This window comes from Lates calcarifer, linkage group LG8, assembly GCF_001640805.2.
Source record: "Lates calcarifer isolate ASB-BC8 linkage group LG8, TLL_Latcal_v3, whole genome shotgun sequence".
Lineage (NCBI taxonomy): Eukaryota > Metazoa > Chordata > Actinopteri > Centropomidae > Lates > Lates calcarifer.
In genome coordinates this window covers 11,192,174-11,214,665 of record NC_066840.1, presented here as the reverse complement: position 1 = coordinate 11,214,665, position 22,492 = coordinate 11,192,174, and the positions used below count along the sequence as shown (strand labels likewise).

The 22,492-nt window shown below is 40.9% G+C and overlaps 1 protein-coding gene across 1 annotated transcript; it reads right to left on the bottom strand.

The window, feature by feature from the left end:
• Positions 1 to 93: 93 nt before the first annotated feature.
• Positions 94 to 21,312, bottom strand: LOC108899183 (putative methyltransferase NSUN7). Its single transcript, XM_018699474.2, has 13 exons — positions 20,933 to 21,312; positions 19,903 to 20,281; positions 15,001 to 15,059; positions 12,117 to 12,244; positions 11,833 to 11,985; positions 11,016 to 11,199; positions 9,825 to 10,059; positions 9,127 to 9,270; positions 8,431 to 8,532; positions 6,776 to 6,911; positions 5,768 to 5,891; positions 2,138 to 2,402; positions 94 to 1,533 (listed from the first exon to the last, which is right to left on the bottom strand). Exons 2-13 carry the CDS (start codon positions 20,252 to 20,254, stop codon positions 1,136 to 1,138), a joined length of 2,280 nt encoding a protein of 759 aa, XP_018554990.1. The 5' UTR covers positions 20,255 to 20,281; positions 20,933 to 21,312; the 3' UTR covers positions 94 to 1,135.
• Between the last annotated feature and the right edge of the window lie 1,180 nt (positions 21,313 to 22,492).

Below are 22,492 nucleotides of genomic sequence, written 5' to 3'. Positions count from 1 at the left end.
GTGGCACAAAAAGAAAAAAATCAAGACGTATTTCCAACCCATACCTAAATAAAAGGTTACTCTCTGCCCCATTTACACAACTACAATGAAGGATTGTCATTTTATAATTTTTACCTCCCATTCCTTGATGAATGGCTTGTTCAGTAAAGGTAAGAGTTTTTAATGTATTTTGAAGCTTTGAAAATTAGTTAGATTTTGCATACATTAGAGGAAAAAATTTGTTTCAAAGCTCAAGAATGTTACATTTCTTATGTTCAAACATTACAATTTCCTCAGGAATCTTTATGCATACACCCAAGATTTATGTAGTAGCAAGAAAATCCAGATCCAGGCTCCAACTTTGGCAGATGTGATGTGCTTGTGGCTATATGAACAGTGGTACAATAGCATTCGACCTGCTTGGGCAGCATAGAAAAGATAATATCTGTGCCATACAGTAAGGGTTAACTACATTTCTCTTCCTCAGTAAATCCAGACGGTCTACGCCCACTCACAAACAAATATACAAACACAAATATGCACATACAGCGGGATAAAAGTCTGCTGTCACTGCTATCAAAAACCTTTACACTGCTCCTATGGCTCGGGGCCACCACCTGCACTCGACATGAACTCTGTGAATGCGGTCCAATCTAAACGAATAACACAAACAAACACACACATACACAAAATAAACAGAGAGATGCTGTAAATCATTTCAGTTCTGTTCTTCACTCATCTCTACACCATGTAAATGTAATCTGTTGTGACAATAAATGCATTACCAAAAGAAAAAGGAGCAGCTTTCTTGAATATGTCCTTTCATTTTTCAGGTCACTTGGAATCCTATGTAATAGCTATTCATCATGAAGTGACATTGAAACGACATTGGCCCAGCCCTATAAATATGGAATTTGATTAGATTCTGACTGTGGCAAGGTTGTTCTTTATGGAATGCAAAGACACTGTAATAATTACTTTGTAATAATGACAAGTAATAATGGCTCTAGATTTAAGGTGACTTACATTCACATGCTCTATGAAATTTGGCAGCTGAACAACACTGTTGGTGTTAGATTCAAATACTACTGACTTTATTTAAGTGAGCACCTGGCACAAAAGTTAATGCTTCTGTCATATGTTGGTTTTTCTGAGCTCAGAAGAGAGGACGGGATTTCATCAAAGTGTCCCTGGAGAGGCCACCACTGGAGCGGGAGAGGGGTACAGTTTGACTAGGGTTCCTCCACTTGCTGTAGCTGAAGCTGGGGCTGAATCCAGTTCGGCTGTGCTGGGGCGGGAAGAAATTGGGGAAGTGAACGGGAGGCAGGACGAGCACCACGGGCTTCAGCACCTCCTGTTGAGCTCTACGAGGACGGACAACAGGGGTGGCAAGAGGAGGGGCGGAGCGCAGATTGGTGGTAGTGGTGGTACTTTTAGTGGGTGTGCTGTTTTCTGGTTTGGGAGAGGAGGAGCAGGAGCTTTCTTGTTTGGAGGAAGAGAACGGGCTGGACACAGGGTTCTTTATTGTTTGCAAGCGCAGTGTTTTGGGTTTTCCTAGAAGACAAAACAATGGGATAGAGGTCTGCAGGAGAGGACTATTTATTAATTTTTTTTACCAAAATGCAGAAAGCACTGGGGAAAGGGCATGAGGAATAATAGTAAAGGGCATCACAAGCTGAACTATTTTATTTCATGATGCTCCTCTCAGCGAAAATCTTAAATGAATAGTTTGACATTTTGGGAAAAAATATGCTTATTCACTTTCTTCATCTTTTCTAGATGAGGAGATTAATTCTACTGTCTTGTCTGTGTAAATATGAAGCTAAAGCCAGGAGATGGTTACCATAGCTTAGCACAAAGACTGGACACAAGGGAAACAGCTAGCCTGGCTCTGTCCAAGGACAAACAAGAATCAAATTTTAGAATCAGGCAAGCGGTTTCCTCCATTTTCAGTCTTTATGCTAAGCTAACTGTCTGTAGCTTCATATTTAATGGATGCACATGAGAGAGGTATCAATGCTATTATAATACCCTCATTTAAGTTTTAGCAAGAAGGCAAATACGCACATTTACCAAAATGTCACCACTCCTTTCATCAGCTTTATGTACCCGTTACTACATACAGCTATACATACATGACTGAAGTAATCATGCCCACCTTGTGATAACTGTCGCCTGTTAGTAAATTCCTGATGTCCACACAGTGTAGTACTGCTGCTGCTCTTGGTCTCTTGGTGTTTGTACTGAAGACTGACAGAAATGTGGGGCTGAGAGGCACGACTAATGGCTGCCTTTGCCATCCTGTTGGTATGTCCATGGTGCTCTTTTCTGATTGGCTGGTTGGAGCCGATCCTGTCCAGTATGCCTTTGGCATTTGCTCTGGCCAGCACTTCCTGTGGTGCCTCTGTGACCACTGGCTCGGACTGTTGAGAAGTGAGAAAGATCAAGAAAAAGATATGACCAGATAACTGAAAGTGTTTTGGTGAGGGAAACTTACTGTAATTACTCTATGCTGAAGCATACAGCCAGCCCTCCAGATACCAGATAACTTCACTAACTGACAGGCTCAGACACTACAGAGTTTGGTGTAAGGAATATTGTACACTATTATTCTACACTAGGAACCTGGTGGTATCACACAAAGAAATGTATGCTATTACAATATCCTCATTGTTTAAACACTAAGGAAACTCATACAATCAACACTAAATGGATATACTAAATATATTAATATATATTAATTTATAATAACAAATAAAATAACTAATGGTTGAGTTGCTGTACATCATATTCAATATTGGAGAGGAGACAGCCACCATGTCCTTGCTGCTGGGTGCAGGGTCACCTGCTGTCTCAGCACCAACCCACACAGCTGCCTACTGCTCTCCTCAATGCCTGAATTATTCACAAGCACAGTGTACACTATGGGGACATGCAGCCTGTGTGGGTTTATGTGTGTACTTTGTTTTTAAGTGCTTGCTTGTACTTTAATGCAAATGCGTATATGTGTTTGTATACGCTATCTGTAATTCTGTGTACACAGGTATGTCTGCGTACATAAAGTGTGCCTGTGCATACAAGGAGTGTGCATTGTGCTCCTGTGCGTGTACCTGTGTCTGTTGATACACTGTGCACACAGGTAAACATGTTTTAGAAGCACCTCTGTAATGCAGTCTTTGGTGGACGCCCTGAACTTCATTGATGCTAACTCATACAGACAGGGGGCGCTGAATTATTCAACAGACACTCTCCTTTGCCTCCCTTTCTTCCCTCCACCCCTGTAAATCTCACTTCCTCTCCATCTTCACTAACCAAGTACGCACTGCTCTGTAAATCCCTCATTTCCTTCTACACTCTGCCAAACTAATTTTCCACAGCATACCCTGAAGCTGAACCCATTCTGTTTCAGCACTTTTGTCTAAAATCATTAGACCCAGTATATCTTGGCAACTATATCCAAATTTATGAAACTCTTCTTAAACAATGAAAAGAAAAAACAATGTAAAAGGAAAGGTGTAGGGTTCTAAATCTCCTATCAATATTGCCCAAATTCAGCAGTTAGGGTTTTTTAGAGTCCACCTGTGATGTGTCTGCTTCTTCTAAAAAAAAATTGGCCTGAAACATATCACTTGAACATCTTTATCGTCCCCAGCTGTTCCTATATGGGGGCTCATAAAGAATGTCACTGGGCGCTGCTATGACAGTCGATGTAAGCCAGACAGCATTCAAACACTTATATAATTGCTGTTTTTATGACGCTTTTCAGAGTGCCACAATAACTTTTGATTAGCTGAGTTTATTGGAGGTAGTGAGAAAAAAAATCCTGTTTGAGGCACCATTACAGCAGTTTGATTATCTTTTCATTCCTGTCTGTGGAGGAATAAAACATGATGAATGGCCAGAGAGAAACAGACACTACAGTGCGAGAGAGCTCTGTCACACCCGGTGGGGGAAAGATTGCTTAATAACCCTGCACTGGCATTATAAGTGTAAGAGCGGATTTCATAATGTGAGGGAGTACGTCGTAAACGTGGCTATGTTGTGGATTATGAGGACGTGGGGAAGCCCAGTCGCACAGACTTGATGAGAATTGCTGAAATGCATTTACCAACCCTGAAGATCTACTGCAACACACTGCACCTTTGGCCAGTTAGAGCTGGGTTTACTGCCTGGTACAGTGTACTGTCTGGTCTAAATAATAAGAAAGAGAGACAGATGAAAGTGGACTGTAGAGAGGATGAGTTTTGGCTGAAATAAAAGATTAAGAAAGAGACTTTATGAAGCAATGAAAGTCTATGGCTCAGCAATAGAGTCAGAAACAGCGCGTCCCAGTTACAAGTGTTCATAAAAGAGTCAGAAAATTAATCAGAAAGCTCCTTTCAGACACTGACATTTCTTTTTGCCACAATAAACCCAAATCCCTCCATCCCAGATTTCTTGCTGTGTCTACACAATGTCTAATTTTACATGTAATTTCTAAAAACCTCCACAAACATTCACCTCTTCAGTTTGTCCTATGTACTATGAAATCCAAGACTCCAACTCCCTGTTTTAACTGTGCACTCAGAGGTTGACTTCAACCTCTCCCTCACTCCTCTCATCCCCTCATCTCATCCTGACTTACCTGATTTCTATTTCTAAAGCTGACCCAGACAATGTCCTCCTCTACTTTCAGATTTTTTTTCATTCACACTCATCTCACCACCTTCTCCTTGTACATCTCACACTTTCCTTTCTTGTTGCTGATTAGACTCAGCCAGGACGGAGGCATCAGTGACCCAACATTCTCATTTCTTCTAGCCATCTGACCTCTTTCCTCCTCTACTTTCTTCTGTCTCTGGTGTTTGACTGAGTACCTGTCACAGTCCGCAATGCTCATTTTCACCTGATCTCAACTTCAGTAGCTTGGTTCCCTGCGTACCCTCCTGTTCAAAGGGCTCTGTTTCTGCACTTAGATAAACATGCTTCAGTTTCCCAGTAGATGCCTGTTTTTGACAGACAGCAGACAGCACAGTGCACCTGCTTCATTGTAATACCCACGCCTGTCTTAAGTTTCACCAATTAAACTTATTTCACCTTGTCTCTGTTGTGTTGGTATCTGTGTGTATCCATGAGAGAACCAACTGTGTGATGTTTTTTCAGGAGGAGAGCAGGTGAAGGACAAGAGAGTGTCTCAGTAGACATAAATAAGGGATCAGTCAGTGTTTCACCTCAGTGTATACTTTATGTGTATAAGAAACCACACTCAAATGCTGTATCTACTGTTTGCACACAGCTCTTAAACAACTGAACAAATTGTCAGGCAAACACTGGTATCACACTGGTTAAGTCCTTGGTCAGGTCCAGCACTAATGTTGGAACTTTCCTGTCACTGGAGACCAGACAGCTTGCCAGGGCCGGATGCTAAATGAGCTAAATTTGTCCCTGCTCTTTCTCTTTGGCTGTACTGACTGAAAGCAGCAGAGCAGTGGACTGGTGATGTTACTTTTTTAAGGATTTAAGCTACAACAGATTATGTTCAGGAAGTAAAAATATCATGTAGACCCCTAACGTCATGTAGAAAAAGGATTTGACTTTACATTTTAAGAATCTAAGACAGAATGCAAATGTGATGTGCTGAAGTATTATATATATATATATGTTGCTTACATACATGTGCAAGTCAGAAAAACACAAAACTGACCTTAGCCATCCTGTGGTAGATATCTTATGTCCAGATAAATAATATAGTGAACACTGGGAATGCAGATATAATCCTGAGGTTTCTAGATGTTGTAGTGATGCTCACCTCTCTGGTGAGAACAGCTAGGAAGCAGCCATTACTCTGTTCTGAGGGCTCCAGCATGAAGAAGGGGTCTGTTTCTTCTGGGCCCTCAGCATTGTCAGGATATTTGAACAAGGATGGACTAAGCCTGTATTAAATAAACAAAATGCGTAAAGAAAAGAAAAATACATTATATGAAAAAACACATGGGGTAGCTGCTGAACTGAGTAAGTAAGAAAATTACACTATTTGGATTATTTTATTCAATTACTCAATTATTGTGCAGTCTATAAAATTTGTGAAAAATGCCCAATACAAATACATGTTCCTAGAGCATGCGGTCATGTTTTTAAATGTTGTGTTTTCTCCGACCAACAATCAATGACAAAAATCAGAGAAAAGCAGCAAACTTGTGAATCTTTGGCGTATTTGCTCAATAACTGTATTAAACAGTTCAATTGTCATTTCTTTTGCAGATGAATTTTGTGTAGATCGACTAATCAATTGTTTCTTTAAAATCCACACAGGCATCAGTTGTCTAGTTAAAGGCAGTGTTTCCATACCAATAATCTTACTTGTGTGTTATTTATGCTAGCCTGAGGCACTGCCAGCACACCAGGCCAGCTTACTGCAGAGAGCAGTCAGCCTTGGTACATTTAAGTCTACAGGAATGGTGGACTTCAACAAGTCTCAAGTTCTTCAAACCACACACATACACACACACAAACAAAAACCCTATTGAAAAATATAGAGTATGTCTATGGGAAGGCAAGCTGTCTGCAAATCTTTTTTCTCTGCCCTTTTCACAGCATTTAGAGACATAAAATGGCACCTTTGATTATATTTTCACTGAATCTCCTTCAGTTCCTGCCTGAGGTGTGCTGAGACTTTTGACAGAAACCTGTCTGAAAGAAGACAGACAAACAACTCGGCAGGCTGACAGACAGCGAGGCAAACAGACAAAGAAAGACAGTGACAGAGACAGATGCAGAATGTGCACCAGGGTGCTGGGGTACAGATACTGAGGCTGACCTGAAGTTTGCTTGTTTTGGTTCCCCCTCCTGCTCAGAGCGGGCCTTGGCTTGTTCAAGGGCTCTGTTCACCACCTCTTCATTCTCCTCTGGGTATGAAGAACAGGTAGAGTACACCACTGCCAAAACCTTGGGGACTGTATACAAACATGTATGTTTGTATCTACATATTGCATGTATATAAATATATGTAGATAATACTTAACCCCTCTGTGTTGGAACCATATGGCCCATATACATTAAAATCTGAAAAACATGTGGCACATCATGCATACAAACAGAGCTGTTTTATTGACATATGACCACACCTCTAAACAACAAACTAATTTCATGTTCAATTAAACCAGTACGAAGAGATATGCACACACACATTCAGTCAGAGTGTTTCTTCTTCTCACTTCATGACAATTAAATTTGATTATTCAAACTGAGCCATCCTCCTCATTAAGCGCTCCCTTTGAAGAAATGGGTTCTTTAATATTAATTTCTTCATGCTGTTTATGTATGTACATTGCTCATTTTATTCAACTGCTGCTGGCTTGTAGATTTGTGGGGTTGGTGGCAGTTTGATTCCCTTCATTTGAGTTTTGATTTCTTTCTTGCTCACTAATTACAGTCAGACAGAAACAATTATCACAGAGCTGGTAACAAATAAAACCTGCTCAAATTAGGAAAATCTGCTCCAAACCAATGTGAATCATCACTTGTACAGAAGTGAAACTGAGTCGAGAGGACAAAGGGACTGAGGCATGAGACAGAAACATTTGTCATTCAGGTGTCCTGCTTCACAACATACCCACCTAACAGCTGGGACATTAAGGGCTAAGGAGGCATGTGTGTGTGTGTGTCTGTGTGTCTGTGTGTGTGCGTGCATGCGTGTATAGATGTCTGTGTGAGCATTTCACCAAGTGTGTGCCTACGAACAGACACTGAAATGAGACCATCAACTCAACCGAGCTAAAGCACTCGATACACGCCCACCATTAATTAACAGTCCTATTAGAAAGTATCTACACTGGCAAAAATATAGAGAGGGCCAGTCGATGACAGTGCGATTAGAGGTGCTGGCTTTCATTGTCTCTAACAGAAAGACTCCACCTGCTTGATGAGCGTGACCCAGGCCAACACAGAAAGAAGAGCACACACAAGACAGACTAAGGGAAATGAGTGTAGCTCATGGAGACAGATTAACAATCTACTGAATGGAATAAAATAAAATAAACAGGATACAACTAAGCAGAAAAGCTCTGAGCACAGAAAAGGACTGTAATGTCTATGTAAACTACAATAGAATATATATTGCTCTACATATCATGTGACTCAACAAAGTAGGTCCTTCTGCCAAGTTCAGCTCTACAGAATCTATTCAATACAAAGCAGAATTACTAATCGGTTGTTTAAAATGCAAGGAATGCTGCAGCAGACTGTGGCTGACCGGCGCAGAGCAACATTAGCATTCCTAATTAAGACTCAGACGATCTCCCAGGGACACCACAGGCTTCAGTCTAATGGCATACGAGATTAGATAATTAGAAACTATAAGCTTCATTGTGTCAGAGAAGTGAGAGAGGCTACAAGCACAAGAGAGATCACATGGTGTGTGTGTGTGTGTGTGTGTGTGCGTGTCTACACAAGTGCAGGTGGTTCAACACTCACACTTTAAGGCATGATCAATATCCTTCCTCTGCTGGGCCACCAGAGCTTCCAGTTTGCTCTGGGCTATGGAGCCCTGGGATAAGTCCTGCAGCAGGTCTGTGTCTAAGAAAAAAAGGGAGAGGCTTTTCAGAAGAGAGGAAACTCAGTGTTATTAATTGTTCTATTTAAGAGTGTGCTGCCTGTAAGTACAGATTATAGATAATATGACATACACATAAGTAGATGGATGAGCTTGATTTGACAGGTTTGTTCAAGTGTTTGGATGTGCAGACTGTGAAAGGACTGTAGGTGGATTATCAAGAGCTATCTTTAAAACTAGCTCAAACATGGCAATAAAATGGATGAAATGGACATTGATATTCATAGAAATGTTCTTGATCTTGTTTGAACACAGAAAAAGAATGAATCAAGTAATGGAAACCTCTGAAACAGACTTGTTTGATGTGAAATAGTTCTATTTTATACAAATTATTCAAATTAAATCATTGCTTTTCAATAAATTTTGCTGCATCAAACCTCAAAACTAGGTAATTACAATTTCAATTTGCATTCACAGAAAATGACTTTGTTCTTGCAGTATGAAGCCAGGATGTTGTGAGTACACTGTAGTATGGACACAACAGGGTGTAATGTAGACTAGGTTATTTCCCAAGTCCACACTTTATGGCCTGGCTCAATGCACAGATCACTACATACCTCCATTCTCTTGCAGTATGTATTCAACCGGGTTGCTGACTGCAGACACAGAACACTTGGGTGTCAACACGATGATGTGCACCTTCTGAAGTCGCTTGTCACTACTGTCCAAAGACTGGAAGACCTCGGGTATGAGCTTCACATCTAAGTAACAGGTACGTACAGTGTTATGATAACCACATAATCAAAAACACACATTTGCTCAATGCTTACAGTTTATTCACAATGTCCCGCTACATTTCTTTGTAGAATAATTCCCTGCCTGAAGGCATCTTTTGCAATTATAAAAATGTCAGCTTTGACATGCACTTAATTGTTTCCCTAATGACCAGCTAGGGTGGTTGCCACTATCAGCAAATAATATTTACATACAGTCTGGAATCTCAGCAGACACTATCTGGTCCAAAGTACACTGGCTGCATCTACAGTAAGAGTCTCTGAAAATTTGCTGACAACAACAGACTACCAATCTTTTTAAATGAAACTTTCTGTGTAAACACCAAAGTCTTTGCTGTAATTGGTCAGCTCACAAAAACACTGTCAACATGATATTTACTTACTTTGCTCTACCATAATAGCAATTTTCAGCTATGCTTTAATAGCAGTTTTCTCTGTTTCTATTTCTTTCTGTATATCTTCTTTTATCTTTCATACAAAAATGCAAACACATTATGACAATAATGACAGTCTGTGCCTACTTTTGCAGCCCATGGCGGAGACAGCCTTCTGTAGATCTTCTCTCTGAGCGTCTGTACGATCGCTGACACAAACGTAAACTGTGGGCTGGCTTTTGCTGTTGGCTTTATGTTTTTCAGCTATTAGGGAGGCAGTGTGGGCAACAGTGAGGCCAGAGAAACAGCCCACCATGAGAACATCTCCTTCCTCTGGTGACACGGAACACATTGCATTTGGGCCCAGGCTGCACGACTTATCCTACAGGCCACATTGAGTAAAATCATTAGTTTAGTAGAGATACTAACAGATTTCTACCTTTACGTTTGAGTTGAAGACTTTGAGTTCCAAGTTTTTAGCAACACTCTGCAAAGTGATGTAGATAAGTGAAACTAGGAGGAAGAGTTACACTGTACGAGAGTGATAAATAGAACTGAGGTGGGAATAGAGGAGAGGGAGTTGGGAGCAGTTGTTGCAAAGTAGGTACTGAGGGGAGGCAAGAGGAGGAGATGGAGCAAAAGAGAAATGAAGAAAAAGAATCACAGCAACAGTGCAGTCAGATTACAGAGATGTCCTTCAATCAATGCAGTCCCCTCTGGAAATAGTGCTGAACTTATCCCTGTGGAGACACTGAGCTGGGTTGAGTTTCTGTAGTTAGCAGCCAGATCACAGGGCTTGTCAGGAAAGACAAACCAGCGAGGATGGAGTGAAGAATAAGGACATTTGTAAAAAAGCAGGAGGAAGATGGTGTGATGGAGACCCATAAAATGTGAGAGGGAAGAAGTGGAGAAACAGGGAGGTGATTAATTAGGCGGCGGTGTTGAATATGTGATTGAATTTGGCTGCGAAATCTGATTTAATGGTGTTGTGGTGCTGTGTGCTGCTTACGGTTTGTATGGCAGCTTGACTTTAATGGAGTAGAAATTAAATGATTAAATCGCTCACCCCCTCCCAGACTGGAGATTTCTTTATGGCTCAAAGTGAAGTACGGCCAGATGAGAGGAAGTGATGTGAAATATTTGTATCTCAGCAAACTAATCTTAGTTGGCATAAGGGATCTCCGTCTTATAATCAATTTGAGCAAGTCCATTACCAGAGTGAAATCATAAATATCAGAGAAGATGGATGGGGGCCTATCAGATTTCCACAGGTGTATTTAAGTTTACAGGGAGGAGGCTGCCCTTGTCAAAAACTTCCTCTGTCTGCGCAGCTTGTACCTGGATGATGAGTTTGTGGTCGCTAAGCAGTTTGGTGGAGTACAGCTGAGCTTTCAGCTGAGCAGGGAATACCAGTATATCCCCACAGTGGGGATCCTGGCAGAAGGTCTGGCCCTCTAGCTCCCCAATCGATTTCACCTGTGAGAAGCCTGCACTCTTCAGTACACCTTGGACCTCATCAAGACTAGAAGAAAAGGAGAGGAGGAGAGAGGAGAGAGATTAGTGAAAGCCCAGGAGAGGAGGGATGAGGCAGAAAGGGAGAAAGAGGAGGTCTGTCATCATAGGTAATAATAGTGTGTAGAATTGCTATATGGCCTTTAAAAAGACTGTAATGGTAATATGTGCAGTAAAAAAAAACATTAAAATACACACACACACCCACACCACTCATCCCAACAGGTGACCTTTACAGTCCCAGAGCTTGCTGAGGGTTGTTGCTGATTGAATCTGTCCACAGCAGCAGGATTTACACCTAGCTGAATCAGCCTGACGGGGCGCGTGCAGGAACACACATTAGCACACAGACACACACATCTACACACATACACGTGTAGTGGTGGTTTAATTGCATGTCAGCTGGGCACCTGGCCCATAAAACATTGGGCACCACCCCAAGTTAAAGGTCTGTGTGTAGATGAAGGTGTGTGTGTAGATGCTTACAATGCATTCCTGTGTTTACTTACAGGTGTGCATGGACAGTTGTACAGAATCCACTTGTGAGTGGGTGTGGGTGTACTCATACTACACTTTATGTATGAGAAGAGTTTTTCAGTGTGTACAGTAAGTCTGTGTGTGCTCAGTATGGTGCTCAGCTGACCTGCTCTTCAGTGTGTTGACCCATGCGTAAAGTGGAAGGCTGCTTGATCTCTCCTGCTTCGTCTTCACACTCTCCGGCAGGATACACTCAATGGACACCAGATCGTGTTTGATCCTGCAGCGAGCCAGAGAGGCAGCCAGCTTGGTTTTAAACCTACACACAACACATACAAAAGGAAAAAAGTGTTTTTACCCCTTCTATACTTTTTCCTCAATTTGTCCCTTTTATAATTTCAAATTGGATTCTTTCTTATCTTGTGTTCCTTGTTATTTTTCTTGTCTTACTTGAGGAGGTAGTTCTCCACATCTCTAACTTCTTGTATGATCTCATCCCCTTGGCGCTCCCGTGGGAGGAACTTCCTGTCCTGGAAGTCATGCAGCATGACTGCAACGAGGCTCATCTGATCATCTGGCTAGAGGCATAAGAACAAAAGCTACAGTTAACCGGTGACTTCTGTTTTAACAAGGGAACAATGGAAAAGGGGGAACAAGGACAGAGACTGCACATATAATAGACAATGTCTAATTTTTAATAACAGGGCTGGGGAGCAAGCTTTTATTTATTGAATAGTTACACCTCAAAAGTCAGCTGCAAGTTGCACATGTCTAGAATCTAAATGTGCATAAAACCAACACAATCTGATATCTGATAATAGTGTACTGGAGGAAGCTCTAATGTGGTTACTTAATGAGGGGCACAGTGCAGTGATAGTATTTATCTGTATTGATTTAGAGGCTAGATTATCGTGTTTTCAGAAACTGACACACACACACATAGTAGCTCAAGGATGTCCTGCCATGACCCCACCCCTGCTATTTAATTAAACATAGGACGATGCCTGAGTTATGTCTCTACCTCTCCTCTACAATTATCTCTCTCCCTTCAGCTCACTCTCTTCTTCTCTTCATGTTTATCCCTCTCTCTCTCTCTCTCTCTCTCTCTCTCTCTCTCTCTCTCTCTCTGTCCCTGAGGGTGGGAGGGCACCAGCTGCATTAGTGGCAGATGGTGTTCCACAGCAGCAACAGCTTGCCACATCCTCACTACTGGGCTAATGGGCCGAGAAGCTAGAACGCTACAAGGGTTTATATTGCAGCTAAGGAATTAGCCGACACTTATTATGCATTCCAGAGGTTTTTAATTTCATTATTTTTTTGGAAAGGTTGAGACAGGTTGTGGCACTCCATTTTCCCTCTCCGGTCCTCCCTCTCTAGCTCTAGTTCCACTCGCCTTTTACCAAGGTTAAACCCTTGGGTGTGGGAAAATACCCAGTCATTGAGTTACCTGGCAACAGCGTCCCATGCTGGGAAATTAGCCCACACAAAACATGCCAGCTCTGTTTGTCATTTCAGATGCAACTCCACAACATAAGAAATGAACTTGATCTCACATTTCTTGGACAAATTTTTAATTTTATCACATTTCTTTAAGCCGGGCTTGAGAATAATATTCAATCAATCAGTGTGGCAAATGATTAAAGTATTATGAGATGAGTTATAATAGATACAATAGAAATACATAGTATTAATACTAAGTTGAATTTTAACATTAAACAGACCAAACTCTAAACTATATTCAAGATTATTCTGGATGTAGTTGTGCATTCGATGTGATAAAAGTTTCATGAGGCTCATTCTACACAGGTTCTATTTTATGTTAAATGTGGTGGTGTACCTAATATGTTTGCCTCTTCAGGTTTTAAATTGTCACTCAGGCTATTTCCATCCTCTGCAGGATTTAGGCATCATTTTCTCTCTCTGTTGTGATCAATTTTGCCTCAGGCTCTTTCTGCATACAAGTCTATCTCTATCTTCATTTTTCATTCCCCCCTTTTTGCAGTAACCTCATGTACCCCCCTATTTCCAGCCTACCTACTCCCTCTCATCCAACTCTTTCTCCTTTCTCTATCAAGGTTGAACTTTATAGATGCCAGCAGTGTAAAAGGAGGTGAGAGCGAGTTCTAAAGACTGTCTCATTGTGTCTGGGCTTTATTGTCTCACTGGAGGGATGCAGAGTAACGACCTGCCACCAACACATAGGGAGACCCATTCATTTCACTCAGGGCCATATTTCACCAGGCTACAGTGTGAGTGCATGTGTGTATATGTGGGATTTGCTTTGCAAACACACATTCATGTGTATTAATGTGTCTGTATATGTTTGAGCCCTCATTCAAGAAGACATTGATTGTCTACAATCTGTACACTCCGTGACTGCTCTGTTTTCTGTTTACACATTCACCACCTCTCGCTTTCTTCATTCTTCTCCTCTGCCAGATGTGTGCACACAGACAGGCTCTGTGCTCTGTGCATGTTTTATCACCATCCAGACGGCTAGAGAAGCAGCAAAAGCAGCCCTCCTCTTTCCACAGCTTCTTTTATGTGGAATGTTAAAAGTAGGGCGAGTGCATGCCAATCTCCTCCGGAGGATACCTCTTCATTTAAGTAGCGGGGTGTTCTTCTACTGTCTAACAGCAGCAGCTATGCTGGGAATCTTTCTTTTTACAGCTACACAGCATAGCCTTGGTATCACTAATAATGTTCAGCACACTGGTTCTAGGACAGACGTTGGGCAGACACTGTGCAGAATACACTTGATGCCACATCCAAACACACTGCCCCTGGGTTGTTACGGCATTTTGATTTCATTACTAATTAATGGGGTGTTTTGTTTTGAGAAAAGCAATAAAGGAACAACCAGACACATTCTGCCACATAGAACCATTTAGATGTGTTACTCCGAAGGGAGTGATTCCCAGTGATTAGGGTAGGGAATATAAAAGACACAAGGTGTTCTGTGAGTTGATGAAAGGAGTGTATCACTGAATCACATCAATACCACTTTTACTGATTAGAGGGCTTGAGAACAGAACAGAAAGAGTCTGTGGAGTATGAACAGCAGGACATAAGTACTGGACAGCACAACACAGAGTAAGGCACCGTCAGAGCATTGGGAGTGAAGGAATTTAGGAAAACAACATGAAGCAAACATAACAAATTTCTAGCCCTTCTCAGAATCAACAGTACTTTAATATTTAGCAGCAAATTGACAGTAAAACTCTACATGTGCCTCTCTGTCACATAAATCTGACATACACCAAAGGATTACGATATTTACTTCCTCTAAACTACTCCTGTGTTAAAAAATATTGGTCCTGTGGCACTTACTTACCATTGGCTGAGTGAGGTAAAAGCAGCTGTCAATCATGATGTCCTCCAGCAGTTCTTGATCTGTGCAGAAAGTAAACAAGATTAGGTAGAAGGATGGAAATATAGTAACAGGGATTTCCATTACTAATTATGTGTCTGAGTAATAATGATGTATATTAGTGCCATCTTTTATATCACTGTCTAATTATCCCTAGAAACCAATCCCCACTCTTTCATTTAGAGCAGTAGATAGAGGTACAAGAAATTGCTCCTATCCATTAACTGATAAAATATATGCTACTAAGGACAAATCCATATCTAATGATGAGGACATGTCTAGAAAAAAGAGAGAAAAGAGATTAGGGCAAAGAGTGAGAGATGCTCCTAGAGGCACCCCAAATGATCATGATTTAATTTGAAAAGATAATTCAATTAGACGGGGGGGGGGTTAATTTCCCATGATTAAATGCTTATTTGGCGCTTAATTAGACTTAATCAGAGTCTTCATTTGCCTCATTTCTTTCATTTATTGTGTCTGTGGTGAGTGGGTGTGTAAAGTCAAAGGACTAATGAATTAATGACATCTTAAGTGATAGACAGGCTACATCTAAATATCATCTGTGAAACTAAATATCAGAGGCATGCATGTATTTAACACCAGACTACTGTTTGTTTGTATGAATCTCATTATCGTCTTTACACCTGTGACTTATATATGACATAGCAGCAATTTAATGGACTTAGTTTTCCCTTTCTTCCTACTCTAGGCTATCCAATTAAACTATGCTTGACCTTCTTTATCTAATCTAGATAGTGTCTGAAAAAACTATAAACTGTAAAATTGTGAGAGCTGCCTATTGCATATCTATGTGTGGTTTATAGAATTTTTTCATCCCCATGCCCTGGCTGTCATATCATGAAGGCAGCAACTGTCTCGCATACCAGCAGGATGATTTCTATCTGAAATATACATAAAAACTCAATAAACAGACTTATCCCCTCCATTCCCATCTGTGAACAGTGGGCTCTTCCTTTTCAATTTGACAGAGATGGAGAGACAGCAACACCTTCCAGGTTATCATGTTAGGATTAAAGAATAGCTGCTCCCAAAGCCTCTCTGCAGGTACAGTGTTTGCTCATTACATACTGGAAATGGGAAAAAGGATCAATTCTCAAATTGGGATGTGTTTCAAATGAGGTTGGAACAAACCTCTTTTTGTCACTGCATAAGAGTAATTAACAGATGGAAATTATGTGCTTAGGTCTGTGTAAGTGTGAAAACACAGTTTTAACATTAACATGAATGTGCAGTGTGTGTGTGCTACATGCGTGGTTCCCTTCTTGGTTAATTCTTCTTCTTGACAGACACACCTCTTACGCTGCAAACAGAAGGTAAGCCCAGGACAGCCCATCCACTGAGACACCATGGAAACCACAGACACTGCTATTAACTTATCACAACATCGCAAATCATGCCAAACTGTATTCTGGGTCTCCGTCAAATGCACGCTGGGTATATTGCGTGTAGGGCAGGACAAACACACATATCTGCATCCAGGTTCACCCATATACACACACAAGCAGCCAGGTACATAAACTGATGTTTGCACGTAATGGAACTTATCTTTAATTGTGGAAACAAGGGCATATCATCAGCGGTGCTCTAATTTATAGCTGGTGTAGTTCAATAAGGTTTACAATAGTGGCCATTACTGCAGAGGGTCTTAAAGATAAGCTCTGAAGAGATAACCACTCACTGCGCACAGTGCAGCACAGACCCCAGAGGAGGCCATGATGGCTGAATCTGTAGAGGTCACAGTTTTCCACATGCTATAAATCACACACAGCAGGCTGAGTTTAACACAGAGAAAATTCAGCTATAAATAACATAGAGTAAATGTCTTTAAACAGCAGACACACTGCAGGATTTTACTTGTGGGACAAGACACAATTTCTCAAATCACAGTTCCTGATTTTAAAAGCTGACAGAATCAGTCTAACAAGATATTAGTCGTGCACCAGCAGGAGGCACTGGTCACCACAGCACTCCTGTTGAGGTTGTGTTTTGTGGCTTTAATCCAGGTATTATACAATGAGCAGTGACTGATGGTGACTGTAGTCAAACAAATCCTTAGTGAAAGAGCCAGACCTGAATGCAGGCTCTTCTTGTCTTCAGCCAGGTCTTTGTTCTGCATCAGCGCACCAGATTGCACATTAATCTGACAGAGGACCAGCCAAAAAAAGGTGCGCGTCATCAGTTACACAATTACCTTTGGACGATACCAAAGCTAATGTATCTTATGTGTTATTCCCCTGCACAATTTAATATCTGCTGAGGCATACTGGTGGGTAGTAGTTCTGATTGTGGTCAAGGACAAAAAAGACAGGCTTTCTCTCTTTAGTGCTCTAAGTCTAGCCTCACACAAAGCTGTCCAAAGAACCCTTCTAGCCGCACACAGAGAATACAGCAGCCACAGTCGTCTGACAAGGGCGTCTGGCTGCCCAGTTGGACAGTATGGACAATGAGGCAGAAATACTCAGAGGAGTAGCCAGTGGAAAGAAAGAGGGACACAGGAAAGGAGGAGGAGAAGAGGGGGGGGCTCATGGCCAGCGACAAGGTCAGCTATTTTCTACCAATAAAAAATCACACAAAAATGACTTTACATAACTTAACATCTGAACGTACCTCAACCAGTGAGAACATACAGTATGACCAATCGACAAGAAAATGAAACCTTGACAACATAAACTGCCTCTAGGTCAGTGACCAAGCAGAGAGTCACTCAGATAAGAAAAAAGGCTTTTTTAAAGAGACTGGAGAGGTCAGAGAAACAGAAAAGCCCTGAAGGTATAAAAGATAGAGAAGAGTCAGAGTAAGTCTAAGAGAAGGAGGGGGCAGAGAACTTAGCACTTTACTGCTAATATTAATAATATCATTTGGGCGACTTGAGCCTCGTGTTTGTTAATGAAATGTCAACTTTACACCAGGGTAAATGTCATCACCAAGTGTCATGCCATAATTTAATAGTGACTGACAATCACAGCAACAAACAAGTCTGTGTCCTCATCCACCGATACGAAGCTTACCGAGCGACTTTTTTGTTTTGAGCAGATAAGTGTTATAATCACAAGATCAATACTGGAGCTCATTGGCATTTTGCTCCGTGCATTTTTTCGCTGCTGAGGCATTTCTGCTTTAGGTTAACAACTGACCTCAGCTCAATTTTAGATCAGTCATTGCAAGGCAGTGCACGAATGATGTGTCTTGTGTGTATATGTGTGGCTGCCAGCATGGGTGTGTGTCACTAGCAAATCAATTTCTGCACCAAAAGTCACACTGCTTGTAGGTGGAGGAAGAGGACAGATTAACATTGGCTTCCCGGCTGTGTCATTTCATCTGCACCCAATTTCACCACACAGTGAGCATGAGAGAATCCAACATGTGACCAAAATGTGTATGTGATCGAGGCAAGTCACCAATCATGTCTCCGTAACAGGAGCAAAGTTTCATGAACAATAAGCACAAGCTGCTCCACTAACAATGATATACTCAAAAATTTCTGTAGTGTTACACTGCAAACTGATTCAGCCTCAGATACACAGGACAACTCCAATTTATTTAATCCATCTGTGCAAATCGTGGTCATTATCAAAAACAGTAAAATCAAAAAAATCAAAGAAAAATTAATTTGCTTATTATCCTGAAACCCAATCATGGCTTCTCAGCTCCTCCTTTCTTTGAGTTACCTGTAATGTATTATCCCACCTGCTGAAATTCTACAAACGAGCTAATTCCAGAGATGTCAGGTGTAATTGGATGGAAGCCATAAAGAAGAACTGTACTAATGTTGCACTGATAAGACAGAGGAATATTTGTCTTTGAAATAAGCTCTGGACAAAAAAAGGATTAAGTTTGCAGTTTGCAAACAAGTAATGCAGTATACTATAACTATTCTAAGATCAAACAGGCCATTTTTCCTTGTAAGTGGAGCTCAAGCTCATGCTCTTGTGCAAATTAATTTGTTTTCAAGTACCTACAGCAAAACCAAACTCCTCATCCTGGTTAGTGCACACAAGCATCCTCATGTAGAAATAAATAAAGGATGATAGATGAAAACAATGTTCTGGTAATAAGAACTCTAAGTGCTTTCTTATTACCCCTAGCAATATAGACAATTTCATTGGGTGATGTAAGCACAGAGTGCTGTGGTGTGTGATGATAGATTAAATGATAGATTTTGAGGCGATCTGCATTAATTGTGGGACATGTAAGCCCGAGGCTTATCCAAGTTCAGCGGATGGATAGTGAGAATGAACAAAATCATTCCTGGCTACAAGGCTGTTCCTGCCACCTGACCTCTCCATCCACTAAGAACGCGTTAAATCGATTCCAGCCAGCTTCCTGCACTGACAGTCGGCTCACCTTATCACCATGGTGATTACACACACCGCTGTGACTTCGGCCACCCAGACCCCACCCTAGTCCCAGATAACAGATTATGGGCCAAATTGATTTGTAGCATCACACAGAAATCCCCCTTGTCATTCAAGCATTTTTTTTCTCTTCCACTTGCCCTTCATCAATCTATCTATATCCAATTCTACCCATCAATTAACTTCCCCAGGGCTATTCATTCTCATTTTAAATGGCTGTTTGTTTGCCTGGAATCAAATAGGTTTTACTTGCAATTTAATGTACCTGAAAAGAATCAAAAACTAGAGACTGCTGAACACCATTTGCTGATGTCCTCACTCTTAAGTCACACAAAACACACAGTGTAAGTGTATAAAGGCTGTGGATGTATACATTCATGCAAGTTTGTCAGAAAACAGGAAGCAAAAGAGGAAAAAAGGGAAAAGTGATAATGACACAAGGTTCAACAAACCCAAACCACCTCAGGCAAACAGTCACTTACAAACTTACATTTAAGAGTATTGAAGGCTAGTTCATAAGCAGTACGTTGCATCTCCTCATCTTTGACTTCAGGTAATGGGACCCCTCTCTCCTTGCCATAACTCACCAACCGGTGAGCAGCAGGCTTCTCCAGGTGGTTATTCTGGAAAATGGCTGACGCCAGCAGATAGACTTTGTCTGGGAGGCCCAGCTGACCTTGGCCAGTAATCTGGAGCTCTGGAGGAACAGCAGGGATGTCACTGTCGACTGGGTCATCCAGAAGGGTCAGGTCTTTGCTGTTTGCAACCTTGGAGCTAGCTTTTTTTGTCTTGCATGTGGAAGAGCGATTGGAATGCCCCCCAATATTTTTGTTTTTCACCATCTCAGAGATGTGTTGTCTCTTTGGCACCTGAAAACAAACCATAAAATCTATACTTTGAGGACTTAAATAATGCACAAACCACAAATACACATTAGACACCGAGATAATTTTGTTATTTGAGGCAATGTCAATTAAATTCTTTCCTTTACGTTAACCCATGCAAGTCAAATTTATCAACATAATTAACTTAGATTAAATAAGTTGAATATGTTAATTGTGAATACATGTCCAGTGATGAATATCAAGAAATGCACTCAAAGCTTACATTTTGCAAAATGATACATTTTTACCACGTTGATTTAAACAAGCACATTAACTATGAGTTATACTGTCTTTCCGTTGTTTAAATAAGAGTTAGCTAACCGGGTTGCAGGAAATTAAACGAAACTATCACTCCTGAAGATAATGTGGCTTTATTATTTATTAAATTTAGAAGTGAATAAAAATAATAAAATACAACTGGCTATGAGTATCCTAATTAGGGTACATAACAGTTAAATAGATAATTGTTTAAAAACAAGTGAAGTACCGTTAGCTGACGGCGACGCTACTATAATAAATCACATTTTCGAAATTATTCGTTCAACCAACTCAACCTAGTTAATAATTGAACTTAGCTAACGTTACTGCCTGATAGCTGCGGTAAAAGTGCAAATATTTTAGTGTATTTTATCTTACCTTATAAGAAGAGTGTCCTGTTTTCTTTGTTTTCGTATTCGGCGGTTTTCATAATTACTCGCTCCGGTGCAGGTGTGAAACACTGGTTTTAACGGTCGTCACTACTGTTGTTCCTTCTGTTGACTCAGTGACTCGACACAAAGTTTTAACCGCCAGTTAATTCCCCGCTACAAATCTGGATCCGTTATGAGACGATGGGCGTCTCCACAGATGTTTACTACACCCCACTCCCTGCTCTTATACCTTAACTATCGCTAATTTATAAAACTCCTCTTAAATCTTAAGATATCCAGGGTTGTGCCTCTGCTTAAAAACAAACTTTCCAAGTGTCTGTCAACATACTGTGGAGAACTCCCATCACCATGGCAACCGCATGCCCATTTCAAGGTCCTGTTCTTCACGGATCAAGAATTAATCTCCTTAACGTTGAATGTCCTCTGTCTATCTGGAAAATTACTGGGGGCTTGTTAAAGTTTTACACAGCATTATGTCAAACCAAAGCTGATGACAGCACTGGTGGACAGTAATACATAAACCTAAATCAGCTGCAGATGGCGTGCAGCAGCTGCTGTTTCAAACCACTGGGGTCCATGATACAGGGGCGTAGCTAAGGTATGGGCCCGTCCACTTTCCTCTGCTCCCTGCCTTACCATTAACCCGTCTGAGACAATCATCTGAGCCACTGTTTATCTGTGTAAAACCTACATTTTCACACCACCATTTGAAAGCAGCATGTTTCTGATCATAGTTTGACCATCAGACTTCAATGACACTCTAAATAACACCCTATTGTAGCACAATATATATATATATATATATATATATATATATATATATATATATATATATATATATATATATATATATATACACACAGATAGATAGATAGATAGATCTACCACTTAAAATAAACATTGTACTTCAGGTACAGGTAAGGTAATTGTGTAAAAGAACTTTCCACCACTTGTCAGTCATTGTTGAATTCACAATGATTTTCCTCTTCTGTGTATAAATCTGAGTGGCAATAGATAATATATCTCCAAGCGAAATTTTGTAATTTTCCCAGCAGTCTTTCCCTCTGTAGCCTGAGCTGCGGCGCTTGACCAAATTACATGGTTTGCACTTCTCGTGGTCTCCCGTGGTGATTACAGCCTGCTGTGGCCCCTGCAGCTCTCTGAGCATTAATGGAACACAATGAAGTCGGCTTCCCTCAGACAGCAAAAGATATTTTCACTTATATCAGACACATTGTGCTTCAGCATGACAATCACTTTGGAGAGAATAAGTGAGGTGCAAATCGAGAGGACCTGTGTTGCCACATGCAGCTTCAAACAGTAAGCTTTAGGACATCCACCATCAGAATGTGGGGAATGACCGCCATCTACTGTAAATTTAAGGTATTGCAGTGAAAATCTGGTCAAGGCATTTGTTTAAAAATCCTGTTTCCTTTATCATTCAGACTCTTCTGTTTATTGTGGTTTCAACCTAAAGTAGGCATTTTGAAGACAGGAAGAAGAAAGAAAACACTCTTAACACTCTAAATCCCATGAAAAGACTGCA